The sequence below is a fragment of the Neophocaena asiaeorientalis genome, unplaced genomic scaffold, assembly GCF_003031525.2.
Source record: "Neophocaena asiaeorientalis asiaeorientalis breed wild unplaced genomic scaffold, Neophocaena_asiaeorientalis_V1.1 scaffold197, whole genome shotgun sequence".
In the NCBI taxonomy this organism is placed as follows: Eukaryota; Metazoa; Chordata; class Mammalia; order Artiodactyla; family Phocoenidae; genus Neophocaena; species Neophocaena asiaeorientalis.
This window is the reverse complement of record NW_020174703.1, coordinates 7,518,412-7,531,888: the sequence shown is the minus strand read 5'-3', so window position 1 is coordinate 7,531,888 and position 13,477 is coordinate 7,518,412. Positions and strand designations below refer to the sequence as shown.

Genomic DNA, 13,477 nt, shown 5'->3' with positions numbered 1-13,477 from the left:
AATTCAACACACTAAATAATATGAAATTAATACATTTTTGCTATTTGTTTAGGTATTTAGCTTTTTTAAGTGCATTAGTCTGGCAATTAATTATCTTGCCTTATTATTAATAATAAATTTTTAAAATCATTTCCCCTTAACAGCAAGGGATTTGCTAATCCCTACTGTCATTAATAGCAAGCAAGTGCGTGACAGCCAGTTGGGGTTGGCATAAACACTCTGGTATGTAACAACATAAAGCTGGCAAGACATCATGAGTACCACGCTCCAATCAGCACTTCTTATGAATATGCATTATACAGAATCTTATTAAAATGCAGATTCTGATTCAGTAGATCTGGGATGGGGCCTGATCTTTACATTTCTCACAAGCTCCCAGGTGATGCCAATGTTGCAAGTGAAGGGGAGCAGAATATGCCACCCCAAAATATGCCTCTTGGGCATAAGGACTACCTTAAATTGATTATTTTTAAGAAACAGCAGGGATTTCCCTAGTGGCGCAGAGGTTAAGACTCTGCACTCACAATGCAGGGGGCCCAGGTTCAATCCCTAGTCAGGGAAATAGATCCCACATGCATTCTGCAACTAAGAGTTTGCATGTCACAATTAAGCAGCCCTCGTGCCACAACTAAGACCCAGTGCAACTAAATAAATAAATAAAATTTTTTTTTTTAAAAAGAAAAAAGAAATGGCAGACATAGGAGAATCCCTGAAAACAAATGGAAGTTACTCTTCTGAAAGAGACATTTACATTTATAAGGGAAATCTCCATTTGTAAGTGCATCTCCTTCTCTGTACCAGGAAGGAAGAGGGGAACTAAACCTCCAGAAACTCTTACAAAGGAGGCTACAGACCTAAATCTGCATAACAACCATACTCCTGTTTACTGTGATTTACCTGATGACCTCCCATAACTGGCTTCCCCACCACCACCATCTCTTTTGTCTTTAGCTTGAGATGGTATTTAAGGTAGTGGCTTGGGCCATTTCAGGGAGTTACTCCATTTTCCTGGTACAGAAAATATAGGAGTAATCCTATGGAGTGAATTACTCCATGGAGTGAATCCTATGGAGTGAATTACTCCATGGAGGGATTACTCCATGAATATAGGAGGTTTACATGTTATTAAACTTCTATTTGTTTTTTTCTATTAATCTGTCTTTTATTATAGGGGGCTTCAGCTAAGAACCTAGAAGGGTAGAGGGAAAATTATCTTTCCTCCCCTACACAAGTCTCTTAACCAACTGAGTTACTTAGTCATAACTATACATTTTGATTGGGCAGGAAGTAATCCTTAGGTGGGTTCTATCAGGTGGGATTAAGCACTCCCAGAAAACCGTATGATTTATAGGCTTACAACAGGGAGAGATTTGGATGAAAAAGGGACAGGAAAGAGAGAGAAACAAATTGTAAAGGGCATGGGTGTGTGACTGAGTCCCTTCCTTTTTGAGGAACTAACTGGTTTGAATTACAATGAAAGAGGGTTGTGAAAGGCTTTGCGAGACTGAACCCAAATGAGTCTACTTTAGTGCTCAGGTGGCAATGTGTGAAATAAAATTGGGAAGAGGGTCAGTCTTCTCCTTCCCCACCTCCACCCCATGCTACAAACCATAGCGGTTTAATAACCAGAGGAGCAGGACAGTTACCTCAAATGGCAACTAGGCCCTGGGCACTCCTCGAAACAACTGAAAGAGACGTGTGAGGCTGCGTGAGTCTATTGTGAGCAACTGACGGCTCTGGGCAGTTCAGATGCAGGTATTCCCATGAATATGATTGCACCTGGATCCATGGGCTGGTTTATACACACTTAAAGGTAGCATTGGTTTAAAACTGATTGTATGAACCAAAACCTATTCAGTATAATAGGAGGAGTCTTTTCTGTATGCTGAAGACTGCGCTGCTTTGTAGTACCACAGAAATCTCACCTGGAAATAAAGGGCACTCATCCCTCAGTATCCATGGGGGATTGATTCCAGGACCACCCTTGGATACCAAAATTTAAAAGAAATCCATGGATGCTGAAATCCCTTACATAAAATGGCATATGCAGTATTTGCATATAACCTATGCACATCTTCCTATATATTTTTAATCATCTTTAGATTACTTATAATACCTAATATGATGTAAATGTTATGTAAATAGCTGTAAATACAATGTAAATGCTATATAAATGTTTGCTGGCATGCAGCAAATTCAAGTTGTGCTTTTTGGAACTTTCTGGAATTTTTTTTCTGAATATTTTCATTGAGGTTGGTTGAATCCACAGATGTGGAACCCATGGATATGGAAGGTCAACTCTAATTTATTTCCTGGACTCCAAGAGATATTCCAAGACTATATAATCTTAGCAGATTATAAAAGTAATTTATATATCATTTTAAATTCTATCTCTATAAAATGAGAGTAGCAATATTTGGCACTACATAAACTTAAAATTGCTTAGAAAACAGATGTTATATTTGTTGTTTTAACACAATTTTTAAAGTTAATTCTCCTCAAGTTTTTATACAATATTGAGCAAGAAGTTTAAAAGGGGTATTGATATTTCATCTACCCAAAATACCAGCAGCTGATGAAGAATTTAAAGTGGATTAGGAATTCAGGTTTCCCCTCTGTATTGAACAGGTTTCTCACCACCTCAGTTTTCCCCTTCTGTTTCTCATTAGCAAATGCAAGCTGTTGTCTGCAGGGCTGAAAGAAATGCATACGCAGTCCTCCATAAACTTTGCAGGCTTCTATTCACACTTGCTAGAACTAGAAGAGTTTGGTCATCTTTTTCAAGCAGAAAAAAGCATATAGGTTTTACTTATACAAGTAGAGGAAATGAAAAATCCATGCAATAAGGAACTTTGTTATTAAAATAAAGAAGAACAATTCAGAACTCTGAATTGTTCAGTCACTGAACTTGATAATTCCTCTTCTCTCCACTGCACTTTATCACTGAAGGTTAATCAGGATGTGATCTGCAATCGCTGTCTCGATCAGCTCTTCTGCCTCATCTGGTGTAGTAATTGCAGTCACAGCTGCAAAGCGAAAGCAGGTATCCTCTTCACAGCTTGGAGACCAAAACACTACTACTATGTAGGAAGGCAGCAGAATTGGCCTTTCTTACCTACACAGAGAGACAGAACGTATTCCCTGGGATAATTATTCCATAATCCACTCTTACTTTGTCTTTGGGCACAGAACAGTGCAATGGTTAAGCAAAGCCTAACACAAAATCAGGCAGCTCATTTTACTTGACCTGCCCATGAAGTCTATCACTGAAATAGGTGATTCTCTATTTTATTTCCTGGGGAACACTGGTACTCATTGAAATATTAATAAATATTATCAGAGAAAAAATTTCCTTAGTCAAGCTGGTCCTGAAAAAGCTAAACAAATTTTCCTACCATATGATTTTTCAAATTCTTTAACGTAGCAGTTTCCATTGTGATTCTCCATTTACACATAATTTTAAAATTTTAGTTTTATTGAGATACAATTGACATACGGCATTATATAAGTTTAAGGTGACAGCATAATGACTTGACTTACACTTATTGTGAAATGATTACCAAATAAGTTTAATTAATATCCATCATTCGTATAGATACAAAAAAAAGGAAAAAAATGCTTTTTTCCTTGTCATGAGAACTTTGAGGATTTACTCTCTTAGCAACTTTTAATATATTTTAAATATAGCATACATCAGTGTTAACTATAACCATCATGTTGTACATTACATCCCCAGTATTTATTTATCTTATAGTGTGAAGTTTGTACCTTTTGACCACTTCGATCCATTCTCCCATGCCCCCACCCCTGCATCTGGTAAGCACAAATCTCTTCTCATTTTCTATGAGTTTTGCTTTTGTTTTTTAGATTCCACATATAAATGAGATCGTATAGTATTTGTCTTTCTCTGTATGACATTTCACTTAGCATAATAACATTTGCAGTCCATCCACGTTGTCACAAATGGCAGGATTTCCTTCTTTTGTGTGTGTGTGTGGTATTCCATTGTGTGTGTGTGTGTGTATGTGTATCTCACAACTTTATCCATTCATCTGTTGATAAACACTTTGGTTGTTTCCATGTCTCAGCTACTGTAAATAATGCTGCAGTGAACATAGGGTACAGATGTCTCTTTGACATAATGATTTTGTTTCCTTTAGATATATACCCAGAAATGGAATTGCTGGATCATACGGTAGTTCATTTTTATTTTTTGAGAAATCTTTAAACTGTTTTCCATAATTGCTGCACCAATTTACATTTCTACCAGCAGTGCACAAGGGTTCCCTCTTCCCACATTCTCACCAGCATTTATCTGTTGTCTTTTTGATGATAGCTATTCTGACAGGTGTAAGGTGATATCTCATTGTGGTTTTAATTTGTATTTCCTTGAGGATTAGTGAGCACCTTTTCATGTGCCTACTGTCCATCTGTATGTCTTCTTTGGAAAAATGTCTATTCATTTGTTTGCCCATTTGTAATTGGATTATTTGGTTTTTGGTATAAATCATTTTTTAAACTTAGTATTCAAGATTCACTTTAAGGCATCATGGTTTGATGGAAAGAGCTCTAGTGTTATATCTCTGACAATTGCTAGCTTTGCAGTATTAGAAAAATTCTAATCCTCAATCTCCATATCATAAAGTAAAAATTAAAAAGTTTTGTAGGTTTATTGTAAGAAACAAAAGAGAGAATTACATAATGTGCCTAGCATTCTATACATGGAATTTATTCCTTCTTAGCACTATTTCAAATAGAATATAAAATGACAAGTCATAAAATATTGACTTACGTTTAGTTTCCCATGGCTGGTTAGTTCACCATAAAACAATGTCAGGCCACAAAGTTTCTGGTGTCATTAACCTAATCTCTCCTTGATTGTGCCTTTATCATTAAAGACTTCTTTAGAGGCTTGAAAGTTTAGGCCGACCCTTACATATACCGTCTTCTAAAAGAGGGGCTGGTTCCAGAAGGTATCCATTAGTTGCAGAGGCCAAATGCATTTATCTGCATGTTTCACTTTGACCAGATAATTCTTTGGTACTCTAAAAGTCAACTATGGATTGCATTTTATTCTTGGAAGAACATAATTATAATGTCAGTTGGGCATGAGTCTATTCCCTGCTACTAGCTTCGATAGGCAAGAGTTAACTACCTTTAAAATTAAATGGTATCCCTTTAAATTTAAAATGAATTAGGCCATGGTGGTTCCCTTGGCTTAAGGATAAATGGCATGGAAATTAAAGAAAATAGTTCTAATGTCATGAAACAGCAAAGGTCAGATAGGGTGAGATGATTACTCTCATCATTATTAACATTACTTTGCATTTAGATAGCTCCTCTCCTTTGCCAGACTCATTCTCATTCTAGCCCATTGCTTAGTATCTGAGCAGCTTGTGGAGCTCCTTATGACATCAAGGGTGATCCTGATGCGGAAGAGAAGCCACAGGTCAAGAGGGGAGTGAGCAATTAACCTTCAGGCTTTATTTGCTCACTCTGGTCTTTTGCACACAACCTGCAAAAATGGGCTTACTTGAAAAGACTACCCATATAAACTTAAAGCCTCTCATGGAACTTTTGATTTATCTGAATTTTAGGTTTTTTTAATATAAATTTTAAATTGCAACAATGTGTGTGTGTGTGTATAAATTTGGAAAGTTTGGATATTTGTTGTCTAAGCCCAAAAGTACTAAAAGTGCTAACATGCGTAAGGACAAATACAAATTAAAAATAAGAGTTTTAATTCTCCCTGTTGAAAATAAAGGAAGAGACCATTTATATCAGAAAACTTGTAAGTACTTTCTCTTCTCCTTGAAATGTATATAAATCCTTTTGAAAATTAGATAGGACTTTTGTCAGCTTTATGATGCAGGGACGTCTCAAGGACTTGGGAACCATCTCTTAGAAATGTAAGCATCAAGGAAAATAGTATCCTTATCTCACAGTCTGGGGAGGGTGGGAGCCTCACTTCTGAGGGAGCCTTGCTCCAAATCACAAAAGTACCTCCTTTCATAAAGGTATGAGAATTTTATCTTCCCTCTGGAGAAAGCTACTATACTAACACAGATGGTCACCTCAATTACCAGATAAATTCAGGATGAACTATACATGACAAATGGTGCTGTCAAGTCCTCTTACTTGAGAACTAATTATTATTTATTTTGAAAACATGTATGCAATGGGTTGCCTCTGCTTGACTATGTAAAAGAGTGAGATTCCTTTCTGTCTTTGCAAACTTTTAATGAATTGCCTGTGTTGAGCATCACATTCTGGTTTAATGCTTATTCAATGATAAATGTGTTCTCATTTCTACTATCTTTGTGGAAAGAATTTTTGGGTTGGGAGAAGATTTTGTTTTTGGTTATATTTCCCCAAACATGACTGCGCTTTTAACTGGAATAATGGATTCAAGAAAGTAATAGAATACCGTCAGCTGTTCTCAATCATAATGCATATGAGACTCATCTGCAGGATTTAAAATACAAATTCCCAGCACCATATTCAGAGATTCTGACACTACATATCTGGGGGAAAGCAGTGAAGTCCACACTGAACAACTATCTCAGGTGATTTTTGACGCCGATGGTCAGTGGGCACCATTGTAAATGGAAGTTTTAACATAATTTAAAAATTTTACCATATGACAAATACTTCCTTTTGCTGTCCTAGTCACTCCTTGGCTTATTTACAGGTTTTATTTACCTTTACAGGTATACTACATCATCAGCTAGTTCCTCTCTGCCGAGCAATCTTCTTACATTCTGGCCTTCTCTTTTATCCATAACAGGGTAAGACTTGACTACGCTTCCCAGGCCCCAGCCAGGCCTCTGGCCCCTCACTCTCTGAGGGCCTCTGCCTTCCACTTCAACCAAGAAGATGAACATAATTAGCATCTCTCTGCCTCTGTCTTTTATATCTCTTCTCTCCTAAATCAAACAAACAGCTGCCGCTTTTCCAAGGTTAACTCCTCCACCTGTACCTTTGATCGCTTCCATATTTTCTTTCCTCATTACATCAATTATTTCTTTGTTAGTATTCCTAGTCTCTGAATACTTTCCCTTTGCTCATGTAGACTCAGGTGTCTCTAGTCCTCTAATCCAAAAATCTCCGTTCTCATTTAAACTGCTGGCTCAGTTTACCCTCCCTTTCTTTCACCACCAGGGTTATTTAAATAGTAGTCTATTTCCACAACTTTCCTTTTCCTACCCCTCATTCATTGCTCACTCACTGCACAGGGATTCAACTCTCACACAGCTATTTTTGGTTTCAACCTCTCTCCTCGGACCCAGGTCCATATTTCCTACTTCTGAGTAGAGGCTGCCACTCTACTCTCTAAGAGCACTTCAAAGTCATTATTTTCGACCCCAAACTTCCTTTCTAAAACATGCAAATGCCCTATACTTTTGGCGTCAGTTAACAGTATCAACATCCAGTTATCTAAGTTCAAAACAGCCTCTAGCCTTCTCTTTCTCTCACTTCCCAAGTCAAATCAGTTCTCAAGTTCTGGGGAGTCCACCACAAAATACTGCATCTCTTAATAACTGTCTCCTTCTACTGCTTCCATTGTCACTGCCTTTGTGACATTTCTCTCTGCCTCTAGTCTCTTCTAACTTGATTCTGTCCTTCATACTTTCCCCAACGTCTGCTTTCTGAAACAAAATGTGACCACATCAAATCCTTAAAAAGGTATGTTTAAAAAGATGCAATGGCTCTTCATTGCTTACAAAATGAAGACAAAACACTTTTATTACACAAATAATACAAAAAGTATCCTTGCCAAAACAATTGAACCTGAATTTACTCAAACCTCTAGCTCTCATTAGTTGACAGGTTATACAGGAAAAGAGAAGCATGTTAAATGACACATAAGAGTTACAGTCAACCAGATCCAGAGTGTTGGAATTCTAAGAAACAAATAACCAAATTATTTAAAGAGATAAATGGCATTTTAGAAAAGCAAGGGACTTCTATAAATTAAGACAGACTTAAGAAACACGTCAACAAATGCACCATGTGGATTTAGAGGCAAATTGGCTGAGTATAAGATGATATTGAGTAATTATCGTTAAGTTTATTAGATATACAAGTGTAATGACTTTTTTAAGTTCTTTTCACTTATATATATAATGAAACATGAATAATGAATTTATTTTTAAATATTTCAGAGATGGAGGTAGTAAGAAGGAGAGATAAACAAAATTTATAAATGTTGACAACTGATGAAGCTGTATGATTACTATGAGTGCTTTTTTACTAATCTCTACTTTTGCATATGTTTGAAATTTCCCATAGTAAAAAAAAAAAAAAATCCTATCATTTGTGGTATTCAAAATCATTAAGAACCCTGCTTTAACTTATCTTTGTAAACTTGTCTTTGGACATTCCGCATCCTGACCTCCTTATTTTACTAAACCTGTCAAGTACTTTCATACTAGGTCTGGGCTCATGAAGCCATTCCTACATACTCTTGTCTTTATTCTGGAGCAAGCCCGATTACCTTTCCTCAAATAAATTAGAAACGTCACATGATTTACTATTCAAACATAATCGCTCTTTCCAGATACAATTAGAGAAAAGATTGGGTTCAGACTTACCAGGAAATCTACTGTGGAGGTTGGTGTCACAATTGTAGCCATTGAACTGAGCAGACCCTGGAAGCACTCTAATTGTTAGAAGCAAGAGCAACCATATCCGTTCCATTGCAAAACCTAGAAAAGAGTTACGTTTCATGTTGACATCACCAGCCTTCACTCTCACTTGCTGGGAAGACTGAGGCTGATCTCACCTCACTGTTGGATAGGCAGGCTGTCTACATCCATGCAGGCAAAGCTCATTAAAGACCTAAGGATTATCAGAAATAATTATCAACAATGAGGCAGAGATTTTGGCTACAATATTTCAAAATTATTTTTATTCTTTGACTCCAGTTTGCAAGCGTGACAAAGCTAGGCTTTTGTAGTAGAAGAACTAAGATATAAATCATAACATTTGTGAAAGAAAGATTTTTATTATAAATAGGAAGAACTCAAACCAAGTATTTAGCAGATTAGAACAGCATAGCTAGGCAGACTGACTGATTTGGAGGCAATGCTACCCTTTAAAGTACCAATATCCATAGTCAGAGGGATTTAACATTCAAGAGTTGATTTTCAGAGAATTCTCAATTCTCTCAATGACCAAATAATGTCAAGAAAAATTTCCTCTCAACAAAGGAATTCCAGGATACTACTACTTCTCAAAATCAATGGTTTGTATATCATTTTCCTAGGAAACACAGGAATAAAGCAAAAGGGAGAACAGAAAAATACTACGTGTAGAATGACATCCTGGTTTCTCCAATGGCTGCTCATTGGTGGTTGATAATTGATACAGAAGTATGAAAACCTTGAATTCTTAGGAGAGTGTAATGGAAATTGTCAATGCGTGTTGAACAAATAAATATAAATTGACTTTAATACTTAAACTCCAGTCAGTCTGGTATTTAATTTTTTTTTTCCTTTATGGCCTTTTATTGTCCTGATAAAGCTAAAATATCTTCCAGAAGTGCCCAACTTATTCTCAGAGCATAGTTTGTGCACTGGAAAAAAATCTTTTGGGTTGGTGGTTTTGGTCTATGTATAAAAAACAAAAAGAAAATAAAACTGCAAATGGCTTATTCAAATAATTTATTGCATTTTTAAAGCTTTGGGCTTGGGGGAAAAAAATGATGTTTTAGCTGTCCTTAAAGATCTGCCCTTAGATGATCAATCAAGTCTTTAGCAAAAGGAAGGAAATACATCTTGCTTTTGAATCGTCATTTTAGTAGAACATGTTTATGGTGAACAAAGTCACTTTGGTGAGGATGTGGGAAAGGAAAGCATGAGTTTACTCCCCAAAATGGACACAAAAACTATTAATTAAATAGAAGCTTCCTTCCTTACACACTATAACATACCACTGAGGCACAAACCTAGTCACTTTAGGAAGAACAGCCATGTCTGGTTAGTTCTGATCCGCTAGGACACTCCAGAAACAGAAGACTCACACAAATGGCTGACCCAGACCCTGTGGTCTCTCGGCCATGCCTATGACTTCAATGTCTAGCTCCTCAGGTCACTCCAAATAGACGAAGACAGCCTTGCTGTTTTGGAGTCTTTGGAAGACTTTTAGGAAAGACAGCAGCTTGTGTCTGAACGGTACATCCCATCACACAAACAGCAATGCAATGCCCTGCCGCTTCCTTCTCATGATGGGTCCCATTAATTCCTAGAAGGCACTGGAGACTCTAGACTCACACTGTTGTCTCTCAATCTAGAGAGACAACAGATTCAGAGTCAGGAATTTTCAAGAGTGAGTTATTTTTATTATTCAAAAAGGCTTTCTAGCTTTTATATTGTCTCACAGGAGAAAAATAATGCTTATTGAGTGGATGCTGTATACAAAGAAGGCAGTGTGTTGCCAGATCATTTACCTATAGTCTCTCATTCAAATCCTTATAAACACTGGATGATACTGGAATCACCACTCCATGTACAGAAAAGGAAAAATAAGTCTCAGGATGCTAAAGTGACATGGAAAACAAGTGGGATTAGAATTCAACTCCAGAACTTTCTGATAAGAGCTTGCTGCACAAGCTACCTAAATATCATCTGTTAGTAAATAAATTTCATGTTATTTTGGTTGCCATTTATCATCAGTTGTTTTCTTTAGCTTTTAAAATCGTGTACCCTTTATTAGATCTTTTCATATAAAAATAAACAAATTCTTACATAGTGAATGCAATTTGTTTAATAGATGTATTCAATAATATGGGCATTGTGAGGAAGAAAATTATTTTTTAAAAAGGGAGAGGAGGTCCTGATTGTGGAAACAGTGAGAATTATTACTACAGACTAAACTGGACACATCTATGTTTAGCAAAAATGGTTAAGAAACACGTGCTACTTGAAATGGACCACTAATAGCAGTAGTAAAGTCTTTGCTTTACAACATTAGATCAGATCCGAGGTTGTCCAAAAGACATATCTTACACTTTGAATAAGACTTAGAGCTCTGTCATGGAGATTAAAACTCTTAATAAATATTTTTTTGACAAGAAGAAGGTAGAGGTAGAAGGCAGCTTGCTTTAACAAAAAAATCCATTGATTTTGATATCAGCAGATACAAATTCCCCCTCAGGCATTCTCTAGATTTAGCATTTGAAAACCAAGATGATGATCATAAGACTTTATAAACTACAAACACGTAAAGAACATAGCACAGTCTGGACATAAGGCACTCTCAACCCCGTGGAGAGGGATGGTGACAGGGTCTGTGCTCCTCTGACTAAGCCGCATGCTCTGGAGCTAGACTGCACAATACAAAGGTGCCCCAGGGGCTAGTAACAGCCCTGATTAGTTGCATCACATTATCATATTTATAATGTTATTTGTATTGGTCTATGTTTAATATTATGGTACGTTAAGCAGGGGAATTTTGAAGGACACCACAACTTTTGTATAGGCAGTATCCACATTCTGATCCCTATAACATTGGCAGTGCTCATGGCATTTTCAAGACTTTGGGAGTTAATGAACTATTTTTTGTACACTCCCCATCCTCAATCCTATCTCCATCATTTGCTCTGTACATAGAAAACTTGACTATCAACTCACAGTAGTAGCAAGCTTGGAGATGTTACTTGCCACAGTTTCTAGAATTTTTTTTCTGAAATGGGAGTGCTTGGGGTTTGGAGACTGTGTTGAGATTCTTTACGCTCATTAAAGCATAATGTCTTGTTTGCTCAGACTCCCCAGCTCCTGGGCATGTGCAATTCTAGACATGTGTACTCCAGTCTCTATCTGGCTTAAAAAACTTAGTTGAGCTTCATGTCACAAGGTAGAACCCAGTGTCTGTGGTTTACCCTGGGATGACCTGAAATGCTTGCTGTCCCATTGTGGCTCCAGCAAACTCTGATTAGAGAACCTGAGCAGAAGCATTTCCCATCTTCTCCACCATCACTAAGTGCAGCATCCAATGACCCTACTTTGGTGCTTAACAGTGTTGTACAAGACTGTCTGACATGGTCAATATTACAAAACATTAGTAACACATTCTTAGATAACAATGACCTTGAAGACATGTATCACAAGGTTTTTGTACATCTTTCTTAACTCAGTACCTCCATAAATTTAAATTGATTGTGATAGGGGAGGGAGAGGATTGTATGTATAACATTGAATTTTAAGGAATTCAAAAGTGTTGATTTTAAAGAGACACTTGCATCTCTTAAACTGGTATTGAGGCTCTGTGTTTTATACTGAGTGATACAAAGGAAGTCATATGCTGAGTGACTTACTATCAAATGTCAATATTTCTCATATTAAGTTCTTGTTTTAAAATAACTTCTTCTAAAATATGAATTTCTACTTTATTTGCTTAAGATTGAACTTGGAGTCAGAAAAACATAATTTCACTTTTAATTCTCACTCAGTTTTATATAAATTGAGATAGTTCTGTCACACTGTTCTCTAGATTTTATACATTTAATAATCTTTTTTTGACCCTCCTTTTATTAAGATCTGTTAAGTGCCAGATTCTGTGCTATGTTTAATATTCAACTACTAACATAGATTTAATTTTCACCCATGTTACTAATGTGGAAACTGAGGTCAAGGTTTTTAATTGACTTGTCCAGGGTCACAGACCTAGTAAATGACAGAGAAGAATTCAAAACTAAGCTTGATCTTTGGAATTATTGTAATACTCTGTTCGACTTAATTGGAGTTTGTCAAATAAATCAAATTAATGTCTTGTTAATTTTCAGAAAGTAAATTATATTAATAATGAATTCTTAAAATATGCTTTGAGCTAAGTGCTTCAGATGATTGAGGCAAAATATTTTTAATATCTACATACTTGTCAGACTTTATTTCACTTATTCAGAGTGCATAAAAATATTATTATTTTCACAAATTGATTTAATGATACTGCCAGTGACTGTTAAGGGCTGATTATGCACCAGAATGTTTTTTTAAGCACTTTTCTAACAATATTTTCTAAGTATATTTTCTAACCATGATACAGGTAAACTATTCTCCTTATTCTGAGATGAAAAAACTGAGGCACAGAAATGTTAGGGAATTTGCCCAAGGTTAAACAGATAACCAGTATGAGAATCAAGATTCAGTGTATATACCATATGATCCAGGTAAACTATTCTCCTTATTCTGAGATGAAAAAACTGAGGCACAGAAATGTTAGGGAATTTGCCCAAGGTTAAACAGATAACCAGTATGAGAATCAAGATTCAGTGTATATACCATATGATCCAGAAATCCCACTCCTGGGCATATACCCAGAGAAAACCATAATTCAAAGAGATACATGCACCCCAGTGTTCATTGCAGCACCATGTACAATAGCCAGGTCATGGAAGCAACCTAAATGTCCATCAACAGAGGAATGGATAAAGAAGATGTGGTACATATATACAATGGAATATTACTCAGCCATAAGA

The 13,477-nt window shown here is 36.4% G+C and overlaps 1 protein-coding gene across 1 annotated transcript in view; it reads right to left on the bottom strand.

Moving 5' to 3' along the window:
* The window catches only part of ZPLD1 (zona pellucida like domain containing 1), a 38,234-nt gene extending 29,534 nt beyond the window's left edge, over nt 1-8,700 (bottom strand). Inside the window, exon 1 of the mRNA XM_024759289.1 lies at nt 8,595-8,700. Within this exon, the coding sequence (XP_024615057.1) occupies nt 8,595-8,700 (106 nt within the window). The remainder of the gene's footprint in view (nt 1-8,594) is intronic.
* Between the last annotated feature and the right edge of the window lie 4,777 nt (nt 8,701-13,477).